Below are 19,973 nucleotides of genomic sequence, written 5' to 3'. Positions count from 1 at the left end.
CAACCTTCTGCTCAGCCAGTTGGTATACTTGTACAGGAGAAAAGCAGAGATACCCTTCCTGGGATTCATACAACGGACCACACTTCAAAGCCAACACGTTGAAAACAAATCACGTGAGATTTTATCAGAAAGCCAAGGATCATACCAAATTTTTTTGTAAACTGGTTCCATATAAAGATAATTGCAAGCGGAGTCTAATTCTGCAGTCTCTAATTTTCTTGTCTGAATAAGCAGGCATAATTTACACCCATCAGTTGCAAATGGCTTCTCCCACCAATCCTAAAGATAGAGGGCTTTTCTTTTTTTAAGAAAGAAAGATCATTTTCTACCTTTGCAGAAAGATGAAAAAATACATGCAAAGGCTGCCTGCCACAAATATGTATTTCCACTCAGCCTAGTTCAAAAGATTATATTGCAGCACAGAAAAAGGAGCACTTGATGGAACTGACTGGCCAAAACAGCTTCTGCTGTCAGGAGACGAACATGTGGCGTGATAAAGATAATAATTTAAACTGGTCTTACTTATTCATTTGTTCCCTGTTGCCCTTTTCAGCCTATACAACATGCTTCAATTGTACAAATCTGCTGGCTGCTGTAGAAGGCTGACAAGCAGCCGGGGGCACGCGCGGCTCCGTTCGCATGCCCAGCGGGATGCTTTCCCCCTCTGGGCACCGAGGCGGCTCCATCCCTGCTCACCACCACTACATCACGTCCAAAACGGCTGGGCAGCTCTTCGCCTTCTCCCAAGTTTCTGCTGCCTCGGGTGACTGTGGGTGCGGATGCTGGGAAGCGCACAGCCTGGTCTCTCAGAGAGAGTACCAGCCCATCTCCAGGTTCAAAACCAAGACCACATCAAAAGAAGCAGCTGATCAAAGGCGGCCCTGCCGGCGAGGTGCCCAGCGAGGGTCCCGCTGTGAGAGCTCGCGCAGACGTGGCTGCCCCAGCATCGACATGTTGCTGAACCCCCTCCCACAGCCTCCCACCAGCCAAGGGTCCTACATTTCTGCTGTCGCCTCCCAGGTGAAAGCAGCCAGACCTCCAAGAACATGTACCCCCCGTATGGCAGCGTTGGTGCTGCTGACAGTGCAAAGACCCAGCTGGGCTCCCACTGCATGCGTGCCACCGCTGTGAGACAGGATGGGACCCTCAGATAGGGCAAATTGCAGCGTAACCAAGTAAAAAAAAACAAAAACCAAACAAACACAAGGTTCCCCCTCCCCGCTGCCCCTCCTTGTTATTTTCTCATTCAAAGAGCCTCCATTAGCCCTAGTTAAACCCAGCTCCAGGCAGGAAAGCCTGGCAAACTGCTCTAGTCGTCATTGCTTTATTAAGGGCTGCACGGTTCTTGTCTCGCCCCTCAGCTCTGCCCCAGATGGAAAGGGGACAGTGAAAGAAACTGGTGATGCAAATACCACTTGGGTGAAGGAAAAGCCAGTTCCCACCTCCTGCCAGCCTGGGGACATCAGGGACAAAACCTCCTACCTGCTGCCGCCAGCTCTGGCAGAAACCAGCCAACAGCCGGGACCCACTGGGACCCAGCCCGGTGCTGGGCTCCTGCGCCCGCACCAGGCGCTCGCTGCGAGGAGGGGGCAGGCACAAGGGCGGGCGATGCCAACTGCTTCCCGGCCAGGAGGGAAGAAGCCTTGTGATCTGTTCAGACTCACGGGCCCCACACATGGTTCTGATCTGAGTTTGCCTGTAGCAACAGCCCCCTGTAAACATCCCTGTATGAGAGCAGGAGCTAAGCAGTTGGTACCAACTCCCTTCTCATTTTCACAGTTTCTGCAGAGCGTTCCTGCTCTCTGGTTTGACAGGAGCTCGCATTCTCCCAGTGCGTTTGCCTGACTTTCACAATAATATATTCAGCAGAACTGGATACATTTCAAACCAGCTATTACACCACAGTATGTTCCAACACAAATATATGCAGTGTAGAGGAGCAACAATTCTTCTAGGAGCATTACTCTAACACAGATTGCAGAAAAAAAAACACGTTTCCCTACCTGCTCCGACGCCTGCCCCACCTGCCTCGCTGGCCGAGGCCATACGGAGCAGCCCATGCCGCAAAACACTCAAACCCCCCCGTGAAACCTGCTCGAGGTGATCCTGCTCTAGCACGGGGCTGGACCAGATGGTCTCCAGAGGTCCCTTCCAACCCCAACCAGCCTGTGATTTGGTCACGATTTAGAGGGAATAAACCTGATAAAAATTTAACAAGTGGGAAGTCTCCAGACTTCCAAATCATATGTCCAGCATCATGTTGTACAAGAAACAAACAGTTTCTGGTGTTTTCTTCATCTCCCACCCTGCAGTGGGGGATGCAGAGGTGCCTGGTGCCTCTGTCGTCACCCCGAGCCTCGCCGAGAGCAGAGCATCGCTGCAGCGAGAGAAACCCCTGCTCGGGCTGCGGGCAAAACACAATGCTTTTCCAATTGTGGGTGGAACGCTGAGTAGGAAAGGGAAATTTTTCCGCTCCTCCCCAACAAGCAAAACCTACCACAAAATTACAATAAGCTTGGGGGGGGTAAATGTGGTTTCTTGCTGTTTGCTTTTGCAAAGAGCTCCTAGCAGGCGGGTGGCATCACTGCCTCATCCCGTCCGCTTGCAGGGAGTTAATGTCCTTTGCAGTAACAAAGCCCTGAGCAGCCCCCAGACCCTTGGGGCAAAGGGGGCTCCTCCCTGTGGGTGCTGTCATGCCCAGCCTCCGGCAGCCCTTGGCACGATTGCAGCTCCCCAGATGATTATTTCAGAAGGAATCCTTACTGTATCTAAACTTGCCATTTAAAAAAAAAAAAAAAAAAAAAAAAGAAAATCTACCATGACATATGTAGAGCTGCAGGAGGAGTCAGAATTAAAACCGGAGTGTTAAAAGAAGAGCAGGGAGAAGAAATGAGTGCATGATCAGACAGGGGAGGGAAGAAAGGAGGGATTCTTCATCACGGGTGAACTTGTGAACCGCAGGCTTAAATTTAATTTAGCAACCCATCAATCAAGCTGCTGGGTGTCAAAGCGAAGGGCTAGCTGGGACTGTTTCAGCAGAGGGCACTCAAGTCCCAGAAATCTGCATTTGCCAGTCCCCGTGCATTTACTCTGCCGTATTTTGGCACATGAATCTCGGTAATGTGAGCACTGGGCCTCATAACTCACATTGATTGTAGTTATATTACACCTGATGCATATAAATCTAAACAAAATGCATGTGGATGCAGCTAATTCAAATGAACCAGTTTAGATACCATTAAAAAAATAAAGAGAAGCCTCTTTTTCTTCATTAGCATGGGAAAACGCCATAGCTATAGAAATGCTTACGTCTCTTTCTGCAAGGTTCATACTTCTGCTGCTGCTCCGAAGCATGAATCTAATTTGAAAAGGTCCTTCGTCAATCAGCATTTTTCCCTAGACATTAATAATTCCAACATTTTTTCCACTTTTGTAAGCAGTTCCTTTTCATACTCGAAAATAAAAAGTCTTACCTCCGTAGTCTTTAGAACATCCATAAATCTACAGCTTTATTTGTATGAGAGAACGGAGATCTTTATGTGTATAAAAAAACCCATAAACTGTACACAATTATCAGTCCTACTTGTGTAATAAATGGAGCTCTAAATACCACATGCATTCACTGTGAAGAAGGCAGCACGAAACCCTAACCCTTCCTAACAGCTTCATAACAAACCAGGAATAACCAAACAACTTCTAAATGGTACACCATGCCCACGAGTTATAAATACAGCAGAGAATTAGCACTAATTGATATACTATAAAATGATGGATTACCACATTAAAGCTATTTTCACAGGGGTTGTGAACTGGGCAAATACATTTTTAGCATCGCTGTAACAAATCATGGAACAGCACCAAAACCCTTCTGCTACATTTGATTGTCCTTCAGGAAGGAACAGCTGCAGGTTCCCGAGTAAGGACCAACTTCCCCCCAGCCGAGCATCCCAAGGACCCGCTGGCCACGTGGGCCAGCCCAGCATCCCACCCCGAGCAGCACCAGGCAGTGCTTACCTGTGTGGTTGCCCCAGGATGGAGCTCTGGTCCCACCAGATGCTCTGTTAGTCTTAAGATATGTTCTCTCCTTTTTCAGCCATTTTGTCTTTGCTATAATTATATGCTAACGACCTAGCTCCACCACAGCTGACGGAGAGCCTGGCCTAATGGGTAACGGCCGTTGCTTGCAGGTGTGGACCCCAGTGCAGCACATCCACAGGGAATATACAAGGTCAAATAGTCTTTGTGGGGGTGGGGAGGGGAATCCAAGGCAAGTGTGGTGCAACATCTAAGAGTAGTTTACCCTCTTTTTAATCATGACAGGGATCCCCTTGGAGGGCAGCAGGACACTGCCAGGAGCATGGCCAAGCCATATGCGAGGGACAGGGCTGGGGGACAGCACAGGAACTCAGGAATAGTAAGGAAGGAAAACACAACCCACAGACTCGGGATCTTTGGCAAAGAAAGGCCACAGAAACACCTAAGAAAGAGACCTGCAGCTGCGGAGCCCACCTCTGCCTGCTGCCCAGGCGCGCGTGGCTCCGTTTGCTGCCTAACTCCCAATAAACGATTGCTCCTGGCCTGCCCTTTGAGCAGCACAGACTTCCTTCTCTGACCTACATACATGACGAGGACTATTCATGACCTCCATACACCCATCAGACACTACTCAAATAAGATCATAAGAAATGAACTATTTGTGCCGGTACTGCATTAGGATCCGGAGGCTGAAGCAAAGGTTAGAGCCTTATTAATGCCCAGCGCCAGCAGAAAAGCAAGAAGCAGCATCTCAGCACTAATAAACTAACAAAATATATCATCCTAGCTACATTTTAATTTTAACAGTCTGCAAAATCTGAACCTCTTGTCCCAAGTTACTGAAAATCAAATCTCTTTGCTATGTACTAGAGTCTGCAAAAAGTAAAGAGCAGCCACAAATGAAACAGCCCTCTCTGCCCTCTCCCTCCCAGTAGGTTTGTGGGACTTTTTTTATCTCCAGGTGCAAAAATTCACCAGGTTGTGACATTTAATTTTGTAACAAGTTCACAGAAACAGCTGTCCTTCATTTGAGCAGTAAGTAAAGAACATTTCTTCCATGCCCTTTTGCTAAATCTTATCCTTTTTGGTGTCGTGAGGGATAAAAATATCCTTAACATGAGACTCCTTTTTCTGTACCTGCCTTTGACAGCTGGTAGGATTTCCTGGTGGAAGCTGGAGCCTCAGCCCTGCCCACAGCAAAGAGCAACAGCAGATCTCCTCCGAGACCGAACTTCTGCTCGGCGCTTTGAAGATGCTGAGCAGCGCCTTTGCCGCTCTGGCCTGGCTCTTAGGTGGGAGTAAGAAAAAGCCTCCTGCGTGGTGCTGCAACACTGAGGATCCAGGTCACGCTCAGGGGCACCTGCCCACGACCCCCAAGGCAGCATGCATCAGGCCACGGCAGGGGTGCCCGTAGGAAGGGTCACACCAGCATCTCCAGGAGGGGCTGGGCCTGCCACGGGCGTGCAGACCCCCAGAGACTCTTCCAGCTTTTCCTTACCATTCTGTGATGCTGATGGTATCAGAGACCCTGGCCAAACCCCAACGCTCCTGCAGTACAGGAGACCAGGCACCACTGCGATGGGCACAAAGGGGGTCCCCCCACGCTGCAGCGGGCAGTGGGCAAGCTGTCTGCTGTCAGATGCGACACCCCGGAACTTTTTTGAGTTTTAGACCAATAATGATTTGCCCACAACCTCCCCTCCAGCTCACACACTGAGGCAAAGGGAGGCTGGCACGGGCTGGGCACAGGACAGCAGCCAGCTCCGGGCTCGCTGCTGGGGAAAGCGCAGGGCAAGGAAAATTAAAAAGATGAACAGATAGAGAGTAATAGCATGTTTGTAAGAAAATTAAAGATTTGTTCTTCAGATGTTCCAGGCGATGTAGTTAGCAGACAGCTGGCAAATGGGAGCGGTTGGAAATGATGGAATAGATCAAATTATTTAAATGAGAAAAAATAAATTCGCCCTAGCCTAGTCCAGCAAGTTGACAAAGCAGCCTACTTCTCGGCTTCACGGGCAGCCCTTTGTCTCTGTCACCGAGGTCATTAAACTCCCGGCTGCGGAGCCCGGGCTGGGCGCCCGTCGGGGGGACACACCGCCCGACCCCCGCCCGGCCCGGCCCGGCCCGAGCGATGCTGCCCCGCCGCGCCTGGCGGCCGGGACAGGGGGGCCAGAGGGGACATAAGGGCCAGCGGCACCCCCGGGGGCTCGGGAACGAGGGGGGGGCGTCGGGGGGGAGGGGGCAGAGGGACTGCCGGGACCCCCGGTGGACCCCGCTCCGCGCTCCCGACGGCGCTGGCCTCGCCGCGGGGGAGCGGGCGGGTGCAGCGTGTCGGTGCCGGTGCGTGTCGGGGGGGTGGGGGGTGTCGGTATGAGTGTGTCACTGTGTGTGTCAGTGTGTGTGTGTGTGTGTGTGCATGCTCCACTCCGGGGCTTTGCGCGAGCCGCGCGCATCAGTGGTAGGAGGGGACAGAGCCGCTCCTGCGGGCGCACCGGCAGCCCCGGCTCCGCAGGTGCCGCCCGACCGGCACCGGCACCGGCACCGGCACCAGCACCGCACAGCTCGGCTCGGCTCGGCCCGGCTCGGCTCGGCTCGGCTCGGCTCGGCTCGGCTCGGCACGGAGCGGCTGCCGCGGGACGGGCCGGCGGGGCCGCACTAAGATGTGCCATGAGCGGTCCGGCCTCGGCGCCCACCGGCCGCTCCGCCTGAGCCCCGGGCAGCTGCCGCCCGCCCCCCCGCTGCCCCTGGGGCCGTAGGGCCGCGCCGGCCCGCGCCCGCCCCAACGATGCCCCATCTCTGGCCGGCGCTCCGCGGCGTGCTCTGGGAATACTGGGCAGCGCTCCTGGTCGGCGGCTTCTGGGGGCAGTGCTCGCACGGGATGCCGCATGTCATCCGGATCGGTAAGGCCGCCTCTCCCCGCGGGGACGGGCCGGCAGCGGCGCGGCCAAGTTCGCGGAGCGGGGCCGGGGCGGGGGACGCGCTGCCCGGGGCCGCGTCCCGGCACGGAGCGGGGCTGTGCCGCTGCCGCGGGGGCAGCGCCCGGTGCCAGCAGCCGCCTGGGCACGGTGCGGAGGGGTGCTGGGCACCGTGCAAAGAGGAGAGCGGGGGTGCTCAGCCCCCGGAGAGGGGGGATGCTGAGCCCCTGGAGCAAGGGGATGCTGAGCGCCCGGAGAGGGGAGATGCTGAGCCTTCAGAGAGGTGGGATGCTGAGCCCCTGGAACAAGGGGACGCTGAGTGCCTGGAGAAAGGAGATGCTGAGCCCCTGGAGCAAGGGGATGCTGAGCCCCCAGAGAGTGGGGGATGCTGAGCCTCTGGAGAGGGGAGATGCTGAGTGCCCAGAGAGGGGAGGTGCTGAGACCCTGGAGAGGGGAGATGCTCAGTGCCTGGAGGGGGGGGGGGGATGTCGAGCCCCCAGAGAGGGGGGATGCTGAGTTCCCAGAGAAGCGGAATGTTGAGCCTGCTACAAGGAGGGCTGCGGTGCCCGGTGCAAGAAGAGGTGCTGTGCCAGTGCAAGGAGGGGTGCTGTGCCACTGCGAGGAGAGGTGTTGAGCCTGCTACAATAGAGGTGCTGTGCAGGGGTGCTTTGACCCAGGGCCAGAAGCGCCCAGCACAAGGGACAGAGCCTGGGGGGCCCCACATCACCCAGCCCTGCTGCCGGGAGGATGCCAGTGGGCTGGCTCCACCGCAGCCGCTGCTGAGGGCCAGGCGTGTTTCATTAAATTGCTGAGGTTCCAGGGAAAATTAATTTTTAATAATGTTACATAAAGTAATTGCACAGATAAAAGCTTGGGAAAGAGTCTACAATCTTTCTTTTTCTAATTAAACGAGATACTTGTTTTAAGCATGTCATGTAAAGAACAGCACTGTTTTTCTGTTACACCCCATGTACTTTGCCATCGGTACACACTCCCAGGGATTTGCTGTCTGCTCACTAAAAATTATAAGGACAGGTTTACCTGTCTTTTCAGTGATCAAATTCTAATCAAGAGAAACTAGTGAAAACTGAATAATTTGTGAATATTTGAAGTGGGAAAATGGTTCTTATTCATCCCAGTGCAACTGCACAGCAGCAATGTTAAAGCCAGGGAGAGAAAAATGCCACTCCTGACGGACAGCCGCTCTCTGAAGTGAGACACTGTCACCTCCAGCACGCTTTTGAGCAACTGTATGTCCCAGATCGTCTCACAGGCAAGGGCTGGATTCCTGCAGGGTCAACATCTGCTTTCCCCTGGACTTCTATGAACGAGACACTGCAGGCAGATGTGGTCCTGTGCATGTTTGTAGTACCAGAAATGTTGCTGGAAAAGGTTCCTGGACCTGCCCCTGGGCCCCGGTGGCCACGGAACTTTTACTGGAGCCGAGGTGCTTGGTATGCTCAGCCACAGCCCGGAACAGCTGGAAATGTTTTGTGCCACAAGAAACCCCTTCCCAGGAAAGCTCCCGTTGCTGCTGATGGGGCATGAGCAGGGGCGAGGCATCCCACCGAGCCGTGGCAGAGCCCCCCTGTTTATCACCAGCCTGTCCCCTGCACCCTGAGAGCACCGCAGCACCGCGGGAGCATCTCTCTTCCCAAGGGGTCCCAGGGTACAGATCCCTGTCAGGACCCTAAGCTGTGTGCCCAGGGGGTCCTGTCGCAGCTGGGGTGCTGGGCTTGCGGCTCGTCTTGCTTTCAGCTTGGCAGCAGCGGCCTGATGCTGGGTGGGCAGAGCCAGCGTGGTGCCGGGCTGATGCTCCGGAGGAGGCGTGCAAGAGGCTGCTGCTGAGCGAGCTGGTGCTGGCAGGAGAATGGGCTGAAGTTGCTTGGGTGGGTGGGTGCTGAGACCCCTGGGAATACCAGCGTGCTCGTGGGAGCTGTTCAGGCCCAGGAGTATCTCTGTGGCTCTGTGGAGATGTTTAGTCTCAAGTCCAGGTGCTTCAGTTGTCCTGAAAATGGATTTTCTAGATGGCTCAAAGCAATTGCACAAAAGGATAGAGGAGCTTTCAACCCAGAAAGTGCTGCCAGCCCTTCACCGAAATCACTGCATTTTGCTGGAGCTCTGCTCCCCTTTCCCTGGAGCTCCCTGGCTCGGCTCAGAGGATGCCCCAGGAGCAGGGTGAGGGGATGCTCGTGCTGGGCTGGTGCAAATGTTGGGCTGGTGCAAACGCAGTGAGGTGGCGTGCAGGCAGGCAGGCAGGGCTGTCCGCCACGGGAGCACTGCTGTGCACCGCCTCTGCCAGCACTGTCGTGCCTTCCACAGGAACGGCCTTGCTTTAATTAAAATGTTATTCAACAACAGTTTGTTTATTATGCAGTCTGTAAAATATTTGAAAATACTGTATCAGAAAACACCATCTAGATCTGCTGCACACTCAAAGTGCTCGATTCAGCTCCAAGTTTATACCGGAATAAGACAGATAACCGTGACGGTGTGAGTGGAGTTGCTCCGTGTTTACACCACTGTGACTGAGAGGTAGTCTGTGATGCTGCCAGCCCTGACTGCGGATGAGATCAGTGAGATTATACCTGTTATTAAGTGCTGCACTGAGCAGCTGAGTATTTGCAATATCATGCCCCTCATATAGTAAAAGCAGTGAGTGCAAGATGATTAAGCTACTGTAGATAGCCTATTTATCTAACCTTTCTCTTAGATTAAAAAGCAGTAGTAGCACCCCTTCAAAGTGACAGATGAGAGCTTGATGCCATTTTGTAGAGCCTGATGGCACCGGCCCTAACAAAGCAATGCGGGATGACTGGAAACGGTGTCACACGTGGAGCCTGAAGTGGCATTTCATAGCAGACCGATTTCAATTGCCATGTTTTGCTGAAGCATCACCAGAAATTACTCAGAGTGATTATTTTGATGGATGATGTGTTAGCAACATATACGTGGCAGATCAGATGGATGCCAGCGGTTTGGAATTAATAAGTAATAGTCAAAAATAGACCACAGGAGTTGTCAATCCAATTTTAGTATTGCATTTGTTGATTAGGGGTTAGTTTCTATTCAAGTGCTGCTGAGGAGGTGGCACCAAAACTGTGCAGCCCCCATGCCATTGTTTCCTTTGGCCACCCCTGCTCCTGCAAGGAGAGCCTGCCACCCCCTCTGCCACCCCCTTGGCCACCCCCCCTGTGGGTGGGTGGTGACAGGCAGGGTCCCCAGCCTACCCAGCGCTAGGGTCACCCCAAACCCCGGCTTGCATGCTCACCTTGCCCTTCCTCTGCAAGAGAAGTGCACTGTGCCTGGGAGGGGCTTCATTTTGCTTTCTGCATTTTAAAAGAGATCGCCTTCACCTCTGGGTTATTCCTTTTGTTCTGGGGTTTTTTTACTGATGTTATATTCCCGCTGATATTTGTGGGAATAACAATACCTCAAGCATGTTTGACAGTCCCACTCTTGTACCACTGAAGTTGTTGTGAACAGGATTGGGCTCCAGCTAAGCTTTTAAACAAACAGTCCTGCACGGAGGAATTTATTGGATTTTATTTCTTGTAGTCTCTTTCTAAGCTGTGTTTGCATAGAGAAGGGGTCAGGACATCGATCGTTTGTATGATTTGCAAGTAACACAGAAAAGACAATCAAATTGAAGTCTGCGTGGAAAAAAAATCATTGATTATTTTATATAAATACGTAGAAAACAAATTCTGTGGATAATGATCCTCCTCGGTGTGATTGGCTTTTCTGAGGCTTATTATGCCTGTCTGGAATTTTATTTTGGAATCACCTTCCCACACTCTGCAAGCGAAGTTTCATTTTTTAAAAATAAAGGCAAAAGCAGGCTTTTCCAAGCTGAAAAAAGCAGTGTCCGCCGGGCTGGGAGCTGCACGGCGGTGGGGTGTGTGGATGCTGGAGGGGGAGCCCTCAGAAAGGCAGCGTGCCCGTCTTTCTGCCCAGCTGACGCTGGCTGGCCGGGTTGGCCGGGTCCCTTGGGCCAGGGTGGCAGGAGAGCCCCGCGGCCGCAGCCGGGGCGCCAGCGCTGGACGGCACCGGGTGAGAGCGGGGCTGAGCCTGGGCGCGCTGGGCTGGGGGGCTGCTCACCCAAGCGGGGGACATGCTGGCCGAGACGGGCCTTTTCACCCTCTCCAAGACGCCTGCCCCGCGGGTTTGCGGGCTGGCCGAGCCCCCCCGGGCTGAGCCCCGCGGCGGGCGCTGCCTTGGCCGTGCCCGAGCCCCCGCCCGCGGCCTGGGCGAAGCCAGGAGGGGTTTCGGCCCTGGCTGCTGAGGTGATGAAACATGGCGGGGTAGGAGCAGGCAGGAATTGCACTAAGATCGATACGCGCTTCCCCCTCCCCGAAGCAAACAGCTTCAGAGAAGCAGCTTCACAGCACCTGAGACCAGCCCGCAGGCTCAGAGATCATTAATCGGGGGAATCATCCCTGCGGCAGCCTGGCTGCCCCCAGCCCCGCCGTCTGCCCCCCACTTCGGCGTACGAGCCCGCAGAAAGCCGCTGGGTTTGCCCTGGCCAAGGGGCACGTAGGCGAGACCCAGGAGCAGGCTCAGCCCAGCCCTGCGCGCTGCGGGTGTGCATCTGCGGCGGCACCGACGGCATCTCGCACGGGTGCCTGCGGTGGGGGTCTGGCCCCCAGCCCTGCCAGGGCCCAGCGCGCTGGGGGGCTGCTCCGGGATTCTGCTCTCTGCGTGTTTACTCTTGCAAATAAAGTGCTTTTGTTTGGTTTGTTCTACCCGTTTTTAAGTCACGCTATTGCCTTTGTGGCTTCTGCTGCATTTCAATGCGTATTTCTGTGACCACGCACCTATTGCGCAAGCATTTAATGGTTGATAAAGTTATTTCAGGTCATGAGATGCTTTGCATGTCAGATAACGTATTCCAGTAATTTCAGGAGGATACAACGGTGGCAGTGTAAATTGTTTGGTGGTAAATTAATTCTGAATACATTTGAATAACAATGTTACCTCTTTATCGCAGAATAGTCTAATTATTTGATCTTGGCATCCTCTTGAGAACTTCATACAGGAAATTAAGATCAAACCACAAACCAGGAAAAAATAGACCTTCATTCATCATAGGGCAGGAGTACCGCCAAAATAAACAGACCTACTTAGTGCTGGGCTGCTTCCTCGGGGCGGGCACATTCCCCTGGCTGCACCAGCACGCTGGCATCCCCCGTGGGCAGATTCATGCAGGACTCGAGTGGGGAAGGAGCCTGCGTGCACCTTGTGTGCGCAGCCGGAGGCTGCTCTGCCCTGTACCTGGCACCTGCCCCTGCGCCAGGGGACACCAGCCTTCGCCACGAGCGCTGCCTGCTCCTGCTGCCTGCTCCTGCTGCCTGCTCCTGCTGCCTTGCCCCTTCTGCTTTTATCACCAGCAGGTGCAAATCCACCGCCACCGCTTCAACCTTCATTTCTCCATCTCTGCATGTTTTTATTGATGAAACTAAACGGAGGTTGATATTATGAAAAGATTTCTGTATAGCCTTCTTGACACAGAACAATACTAAATGTGATTCAATCTCCAGCAAAGCTGGGTCTCTCTTGTTCTGGTAAATAAAGTGCTCCTTTGGTACAGATCAGTGGTTTCACTAAATTAGCAATCCTAAATGAAATCTAGCTTTTCCTTCTCTCATCTCTTGTCAGTGTGATGCCCCAAGTCCCTGCAGGGCTGGCAGCTCAGCCTGCGGGCCCAGCATCAGCAGAGGGCACTGCCTCGCCAGCTCCCACCCTGCCTGGGTGTTCCTGGCCACCTTCCTCCTTCCCGCTCCTCACCGCTGCTTTCTTGTATTCGCTATCATCCCTAATTTCCAAGCATTTGCATGGAGCAGCTCTGCCAGAATAGCTATGATGCAGGAGTCTCTCACGGAGACACAATATCAAATAAAACCCGACACTGCACAGGCTGTTTGTAGCAAGCATTAAGCCTCGTAATCCAATGTATTGCGTTTCTCCACCAGTTGTGCTGTGCAATCTCCTTTCCCTCATTTTGGCTAGAGGTTTAATGTGATGCTGTCTAGACTTTTTTTTTTTTTCCTTCGCACACTTAGAAGGCAGGCTGGTGGAAGTCTCTGGGTAAGGCAGATAACGAGTTGAAAGCACCAGAACTCAATGGGCAAGGGGGGGAGAGAGGCAAATGTTGGAGAGGAGCTGAGGGCTGAACACAAGGATAAAAACTGCGCTATGGTGATGTTGCCAAAGGGAATAGATGTGAAATGAGGAGTGCTGGTTGTCTTAAAGCCATGAGAATAGAAGTTGCTGCGACTGCAGATGTTGCTGTTTGCCATGACTGCATGGGGGATCCTGACACTCCACCAGCGAATACTGTGGCTTCTGTGCCCCTGAGAGCCTCCAGCTTGCTTTGTCAGGCAGGGATCGACTCCGCTTGGGCTGATGTAGAGGGGATTCAGCTGTGCTGGGGCTTCCTGCCTTACTACTGTTGTTCATTAACAGTAAAAACAGAGATAATGTGCTGGTATTTATCACTTACAATAAAGCCTAAAATAGATGCAGGTCCTTACCACAAGCAAGAGCTTTTAAAGCAGGTGGAAGGCTCAGTTCACTGCCTTCTCTTTGCTCCAGCACCAGCTTTTCTCTGCGACTGCCTCTCTTAACCCCTTTTGCTTCTGACTCCTGCTGACCCCCCTTTGCTGTGCTGTCCCGCAGGGAACCTTCCTCTGACATTACAGCTTGGTTTCTCAGGTTTGCACTATGAGACACTCACCATGTCAAGTGCTACCTGAGTGTTCAGCAGCACCAGCCCTGGTGCTTTAAATCTGTAGCAAGACATTGTGCACGAACACACAAATATGGACACAGCTGCTCTGTTATTTCTGGGAGGGAAGATAATCAGGAAAATGCCATTCGGTTGCAGACACCGCTGAGGAGAGCCGTGCGGTACCCGTGCGTCAGAGGCAATCCCCAGTGCTGCTCTGAACTTCCCCCTGCACACACCAAATTGCTCAACCTATGCAGCAGTGTGAATAAGAGGGAAGCAAATACTGGCCATTGCTGTATCTGTATTATTTAATATTTTAGCCCAGGGACCTGGTCAGACTTTGGGTTTTGTTGCTGTGCCCCAGCCAACAGCCAGCACCCCTCAGTGCGGGCTCAAATTCACAGAATAAAATCAGAATTGTGAAGCACTGGGGGAGCAACTGGCATATTTGGGTTTGTCTCCTGGGGCCTGGGACATTCAGGAAAGCATTGTGACCTGGAAAACAGCAGGAAGGACTGGGCTTCCAAAGGCATGGATTGTGTGGGTACAGCCCCTGGGTGATCTTGGCTAGGCTTGTGCTTCTCCATCACCCGAGCTCTGGGGCTCTAGAACGCAGTCAGTGGTCCTGCCACCGCTGCACGACATCTGAGAGCGGTGCTGTGGTGTGCAGCGTCACTGCAGGTCACCCTTCGCCGGCTGCCACAATACAGACTATCTGCAGCACACGGTCTGGGGGGATTGCAAACCCCTCGGTACTTTCAGGTTTTAAATCGCAAGCTGGGCTGTGCTAATTCACCAAGGAAAGTTTTTTCTCCACCACATCTGATGCAGTGGACCCATCAGTTATTTCACTTTATGAGGCTGTTCTCTGTCACTTTGCACTGCGGTAAATACTCCACCAGCACGGAACGTGTCTTGCTGGGGATGCAGGAAAGGAGGAAGGCAGAGGGATCTCTGGAAGCTGGGCAGCCTGAGCAGGGCAGAGGAGCGTGCTGTGGAGCCTCAGGTGGTAGAGGGAGTTCCCTCGGTGTTCACAGAATTTAAAATAATGAGATGAAGAGGATGCTGTAAGTGTGGTGGAATAAATCTACCACAATGCTTAATAGCACAAAAGGAAAAGGGAAGGAAAAAGGAAATACAAGATTTCTGGTTTATTGATTAGAACTCCCCTAAAGTGGGAGACCACCCAGCCTGGCATCAGGAGGGGAGAGACTGCACACAACTACGCCCTTGAAGTCACTTTGGTGAGGCACAGGGTGCTGCATGACGGTGATAAACTAAAGATCTGGGAACAGGAGATTTTGGGGATGGGGCTCTGGTTTTCAGCTGCCATTTGCTCCTGTCTGTGCCTCTTGGATTTGTAGGCAAAGGCCCTCCCAAGCAGCCTGAAAGATGCTGTAAGACATTATGTCAGCTGCCTGAGCAAAAGCATGACTCTGCTATGAGATGGCTCATTTCAGTATGGCACAGCAGGGGCAAGTGGAGCCATCCTGCCAGCCTCCCTGCCAGCCTGCCCAGGCCAAGGTGCTCCTCCACCTTGTACCGGACACCAGCACTGCTCGTGATGGTCTGGAGAGACACCACTTGGTGCTTGGCCCAGCCCTGCCAGGAACTGATGCACCAGATTCACCCACCTGGAGAAAAAGCCCCCCGGTTGCATTTTTGTCTTTGAAGTACAGCCTGGCCTTTTGCTCAAGTCACACTAAGTCTAAAGAGTACACCGAAATAAAGAGTATTTGCACCTTGGATTAGGAGTTTAGTCTGTGTAGTTACTGAGTCAGAAAAACATCCCTGTTCAGGAAGGTTTTTAAGCAAGCAAATAAACCAGCTAATATCAAAGGAATAAAACAAAGGCTGAAAATTACCCAACTGCTCAAATTAAATCTTGAATTTGGGCCTTGCACTTTGCTCATCGCTCTGGGAACGGGGCACCCAGGGATCCCCAGAAGGGGTGTATAGGTTCCCGGGTGCCATGGCACTAAGTGCATTCCAAAGGCTTTTGAGAGTGATTGATTTAAATCAGCCTTCCATCCCCGATATCTGCAAACAGTGGCTTCAGGAGCACTCATTAGTGCCACTGCAGCAGTTCGGGTTAGAACGGTGGTTCCTATGTCCAATAAGGAGTGGGAAGAGGCCATTGACTGCTCTTACACAGGCCACTGGATACTCATTAGCTGGTAATGACATTCGATTGCTACAGCATGTCCTTTGTTCAAACTGGGGGCTTAAGAGGTGAACAGACCAGCTCCTGGAACTCACCGGTACCCAGGTGAATAGGAACATAAGCCCTTCTTAAAACAACAGAGCTGGTACTGCAAAATCCAAATTCGATTAAAGATGTGGAAGTGTATGGTGAGAGAACCAGCGTTAGCTGTGGGCGGCTTTCCCCCACTTTAATGAATAGATGGCTGTCATCTCTTACTTATCTCCCAGGATGAAACAGTAAATAAAGTCTGGTATAACCCCCAAATTTAGCTGAGTTACGGCTGTCTATTGGGACTGAGGTGTTAGACTCGTTGGTTAGTTTTGCAGTGCATGCAAAGCACTCAGGAGGCAGTCACAGCAGGAATTTTAAATTCCACCCCCTGCGAGACTGGGTGCATGGGCTGAGGGAGTTCTGCCCTGCTGCCGCAGACGCTCTGTGTCACAAACAGGGCTGATTTTGTTACGAATGGAGCAAACGGCTACAGCACATGCTTAGCAGAGGATCTGAGAAGGGATTTTCCCCAGAAGGACAGACCCGGCCTTTGCTCTGGGAGCTGCACGCCCCACACCTGCACTGAGAGCTCTGCTCCTCGGGCACAGCGGCTGCACCGGGCTCCTCGGGCTGCACTGCAAACTGGGACGGTGTCTGCCAAAAATGAACCGCTCTGCTGCAAAGTTGGCCTTTAAGTCGTCAGTGAAGAATAATGTGTGTATCTGTATTGCTGTGGTGCCTGGGAATTTGGAAAAAAGATGGCTGTTCTCATTGCCATATACATAAAGTTTTTCTTTAAATTAAAACAGGTGCTGCTCAGCCTGAATTTCTCTGATTCATGCCTCGCTGAAGGGCAATTATTAATCTCTCATATTCTGAGCAAAGGTGGCTGGTGTATATCTTCTAGTAAAAATTAGAGCAGATCAAGCCCGTTTCCTAATTCCATTGGCATTGTTATATACCTGGAAATATTTCTGACAGTGTCACAGGACTGCTGCTGTTTGGGTGACCGACCACAGCACGGGCAGCGAGAGGGTCTGGATCCTCCGTGTAGGAGGAGGAAAGACAAACTATTCTTGAAGAGCACAGTGTCAGCTACTCTCTCATTGCTGTCTTTGCCTTCTACTTTACAGTGCAGGCAGCAGAGTTTCTTGAGCAAGAAGGTGGTTTCCAGAGGACTCATGTATTAGCCTTCTGGGGCTGTGTCGCACCCGTAGGACACTTGGCAAATAGCATCTTGCAGCAGTTTTCAATCACTGCCAACGCGTGACTTGGAGCAGTCGCTCTGCTTTCTGTGTTGAGAGTCACAGGAACGTTAAAGCACCCGGATGTGACCCGGAGATTTTTAGAAATAACTCAGCTTGGCAGTATCGTAGCCATAACTTGCAGGAATTTTTGTATTTTTTCCTCCAGAATCCTGTTACAGGAAGTTTATCACAGACAATTTCAAGCACTTTTCCCCAGAGTAAGCATCCACCATTAGGTATTTCCTTTGTAAAGCATGCCTGTTAGCTTGGCTTTTGCTGTTATTTATTAATACTGCTATAAGGCATTTCAATGACATTCTTTGCCTGAGTTTTTTAAAAGCCTCTGACTTCACCTAGTTCCTGCTCTTTTCCTTCAAAAGCAGAAGTAACTTGCTCCCAAGAAAGAAACACGAGACAAACCTGCCAAAAGCAGGGCCAGAAACCCTGCTGGCCAGATCTCCAGAGGGACACTGAGGTGGATGGTTTCTCTGAGTCCTAGATATTCCATTTTCCATTTCAGTTTTCCTTTGATCTCCTTTTTTCCCCTGATTCTTGTGGTGTTCCTGCTCCCCCTGCTCTGCTCTCATGGCACAGCCATAGCTCAGGTGCACAGGCAGGTTCCTCCCCTCCTTACACCGATCATTGGATCGTTTAGGTTGGAAAGGACCTTTAAGATCATCGAGTCCAGCCGTTAACCCAGCACTGCCAAGCCCACCACTAAACCCTGTCCCTGAGCACCACATCTGCACGGCTTTTAAATCTCTCCAGGGATGGTGACGCCACCACTTCCCTGGGCAGCCTGTTCCAGCGCTTGACAACCCTTTTGGTGAAGAAGTTTTCCCTAATACCCAATCTAACCCTCCCCGGTGCAGCTTGAGGCCGTTTCCTCTCATCCTGTCGCTTGTTACTTGGGAGAAGAGACTGACCCCCGTACCTACAGCCCCCTGTCAGGCAGTTGTAGAGAGTGAGAAGGTCCCCCCTGAGCCTCCTTTTCTCCAGGCTAAGAAACCCCAGCTCCCCCAGCTGCCCCCCATCAGACTTGTGCTCCAGCCCCTTCCCCAGCCCCCTGCCTGGCTGCCACCAGCACCGTGCGGCAGCATCATGGCCCGGGGGCAAGCGCTGGCCCATGGGGCTCTGCCGGGTCACCCTGCCCGCAGGCACACGCTGCCGGAGCGGGGATGCGAGGAAGGGTCCCTGCCAAGAGGCTTGGGGAAGGAAAAGTGGTCATTTAGCACTCAGCTCCGAGATGTTGCTCTTTCATTGGATGTGCAGCAAAAGGTACATCAGGATTACCTTAAAAGTATAAGCTTTGTCTTTGCCTGTGCAAGACAGATTTATAATATTTTCTCTTTCTTTTTTAACACTGGATTCTTAGTGCAGACAGTGATTTATTGAATAATCAATTTCCTTATCTACGTAATACAGTAAAGTGATCCATCAACGCCAGATAATCAATCCAGCTTGGGATTTTAAGTGTGTAAGAGTGTATGTATGTGTACTTGTATATATATTTTCCTTCTGTATCGTTGTCAGGCAAAATAACATCTCCCTTTTTGTGCTCTTTTTTCAGTGACTTTTGTTTATGGTGTGTAAAAGAAAACCACGACATTATATTACACCTTGTAAGTTTTACGGTACTTGAGAGGTTTATGCGGTATGAATGTAAAGGGCAATGCAATAATGCAAAGGGCAGTGAGACATTTTTAAGTGCAGAAGGATACACACGGAGCTGCAGAGATAAATCTGGGTGGATAATCATCCCACAGTGTCTCTCCTATTTATGAGAAGAAAAGACATCTACTGCAAATCATGCTTCAGGTCACTTTTGCCCTGGTCTCTGGCTCCACTTTGCATTACAGGCTGCTTAAATTGTTCTTAATCTAATTTGGGATCTCTGCCCCGGTGCACCGCCTGTGCTGTGCCGCGTCCTGCGCCCTGCAGAGTGGGCTCACCCCTGGTGAAGGACGATTGCAATTCCCCATCGCTTACGTGGTGTGTTGGCCTTGTGCGGTTCAAGGACTTGAGTAAATGGAAGATCCTTTGACTGTCCTCTGTTGGTCTAGAGAATTAACCATGGGAAGAAATAAGAGTTATCAAAATTACCAAGCCTGAGGCTTATGGCAGTTTGGATGAGGAAGAGGAGCCTGGGTTCAGCCTCCCCATGGTTTGTGTGTTTGGTGCTGGAGTTTTCTCGCTTTGAGCTGGGCAGAAAAATGCCTCCGAGAACAAGCCTGGGAGTTGTGGCAAACATTGGCCATACAAAGAGAGGAACTTCATGGCATCTTGCTGTTGTTAGATTTCTTAAACAATAAGGCAATGAATCCTTCTCAAATGTGAACATTCAGAATTCAGCATTTGTAATTAGCAGTAGAATCGGAGAAAAGATGTCATTACTTTCTGAGGTCAAGATAAGTTTTATACATAGGTCACGGTTCCATGTGCTTCATTCAAAAACCAATTTGTTTTGTGGGCTTACGATGGCAGAAACACTGATTATTATGCTATCTCCACATGTTCAGTACTTTCTGTTGCAGGAAAAGATTTTGCCTTAATTACTTTCAGTTTTAACCGTCTGGCAGGGAGACGGCTTTCCTGATTTGAACCATCTCAGCAGAAGCTGAATGCTTCATGGGAGACTGGAAACGCCGAGAGGCAGCGGAGCCCCGTGGGTCCCCAGGGTGCAGGAGCAGGGTGGCCCTCAGCTCTCTGGCACCTTCTCCCACCAGGCACTGATAAAACCTGCACTCGGCAGCCCAAACCACAGTTTGCAAACCTAGGGCCGGGCCACTCTGGTGGCAGAATGTGCCTGGGATGAGCAGAGGGGAGAGGAAAAGGGGCAGGAAAATCCA

The 19,973-nt window shown here is 51.9% G+C and overlaps 1 protein-coding gene across 1 annotated transcript in view; it reads left to right on the top strand.

Moving 5' to 3' along the window:
• The first annotated feature begins 6,820 nt into the window (after positions 1-6,820).
• The window catches only part of GRIK3 (glutamate ionotropic receptor kainate type subunit 3), a 119,643-nt gene continuing 106,490 nt past the window's right edge, over positions 6,821-19,973 (top strand). The window contains exon 1 of the mRNA XM_037381768.1: positions 6,821-6,935. Coding sequence (XP_037237665.1) covers positions 6,821-6,935 — 115 coding nt within the window. The remainder of the gene's footprint in view (positions 6,936-19,973) is intronic.

This window comes from Falco rusticolus, chromosome 3, assembly GCF_015220075.1.
Source record: "Falco rusticolus isolate bFalRus1 chromosome 3, bFalRus1.pri, whole genome shotgun sequence".
NCBI classification, from domain to species: domain Eukaryota; kingdom Metazoa; phylum Chordata; class Aves; order Falconiformes; family Falconidae; genus Falco; species Falco rusticolus.
This window is presented reverse-complemented; position numbering and strand designations above follow the sequence as displayed.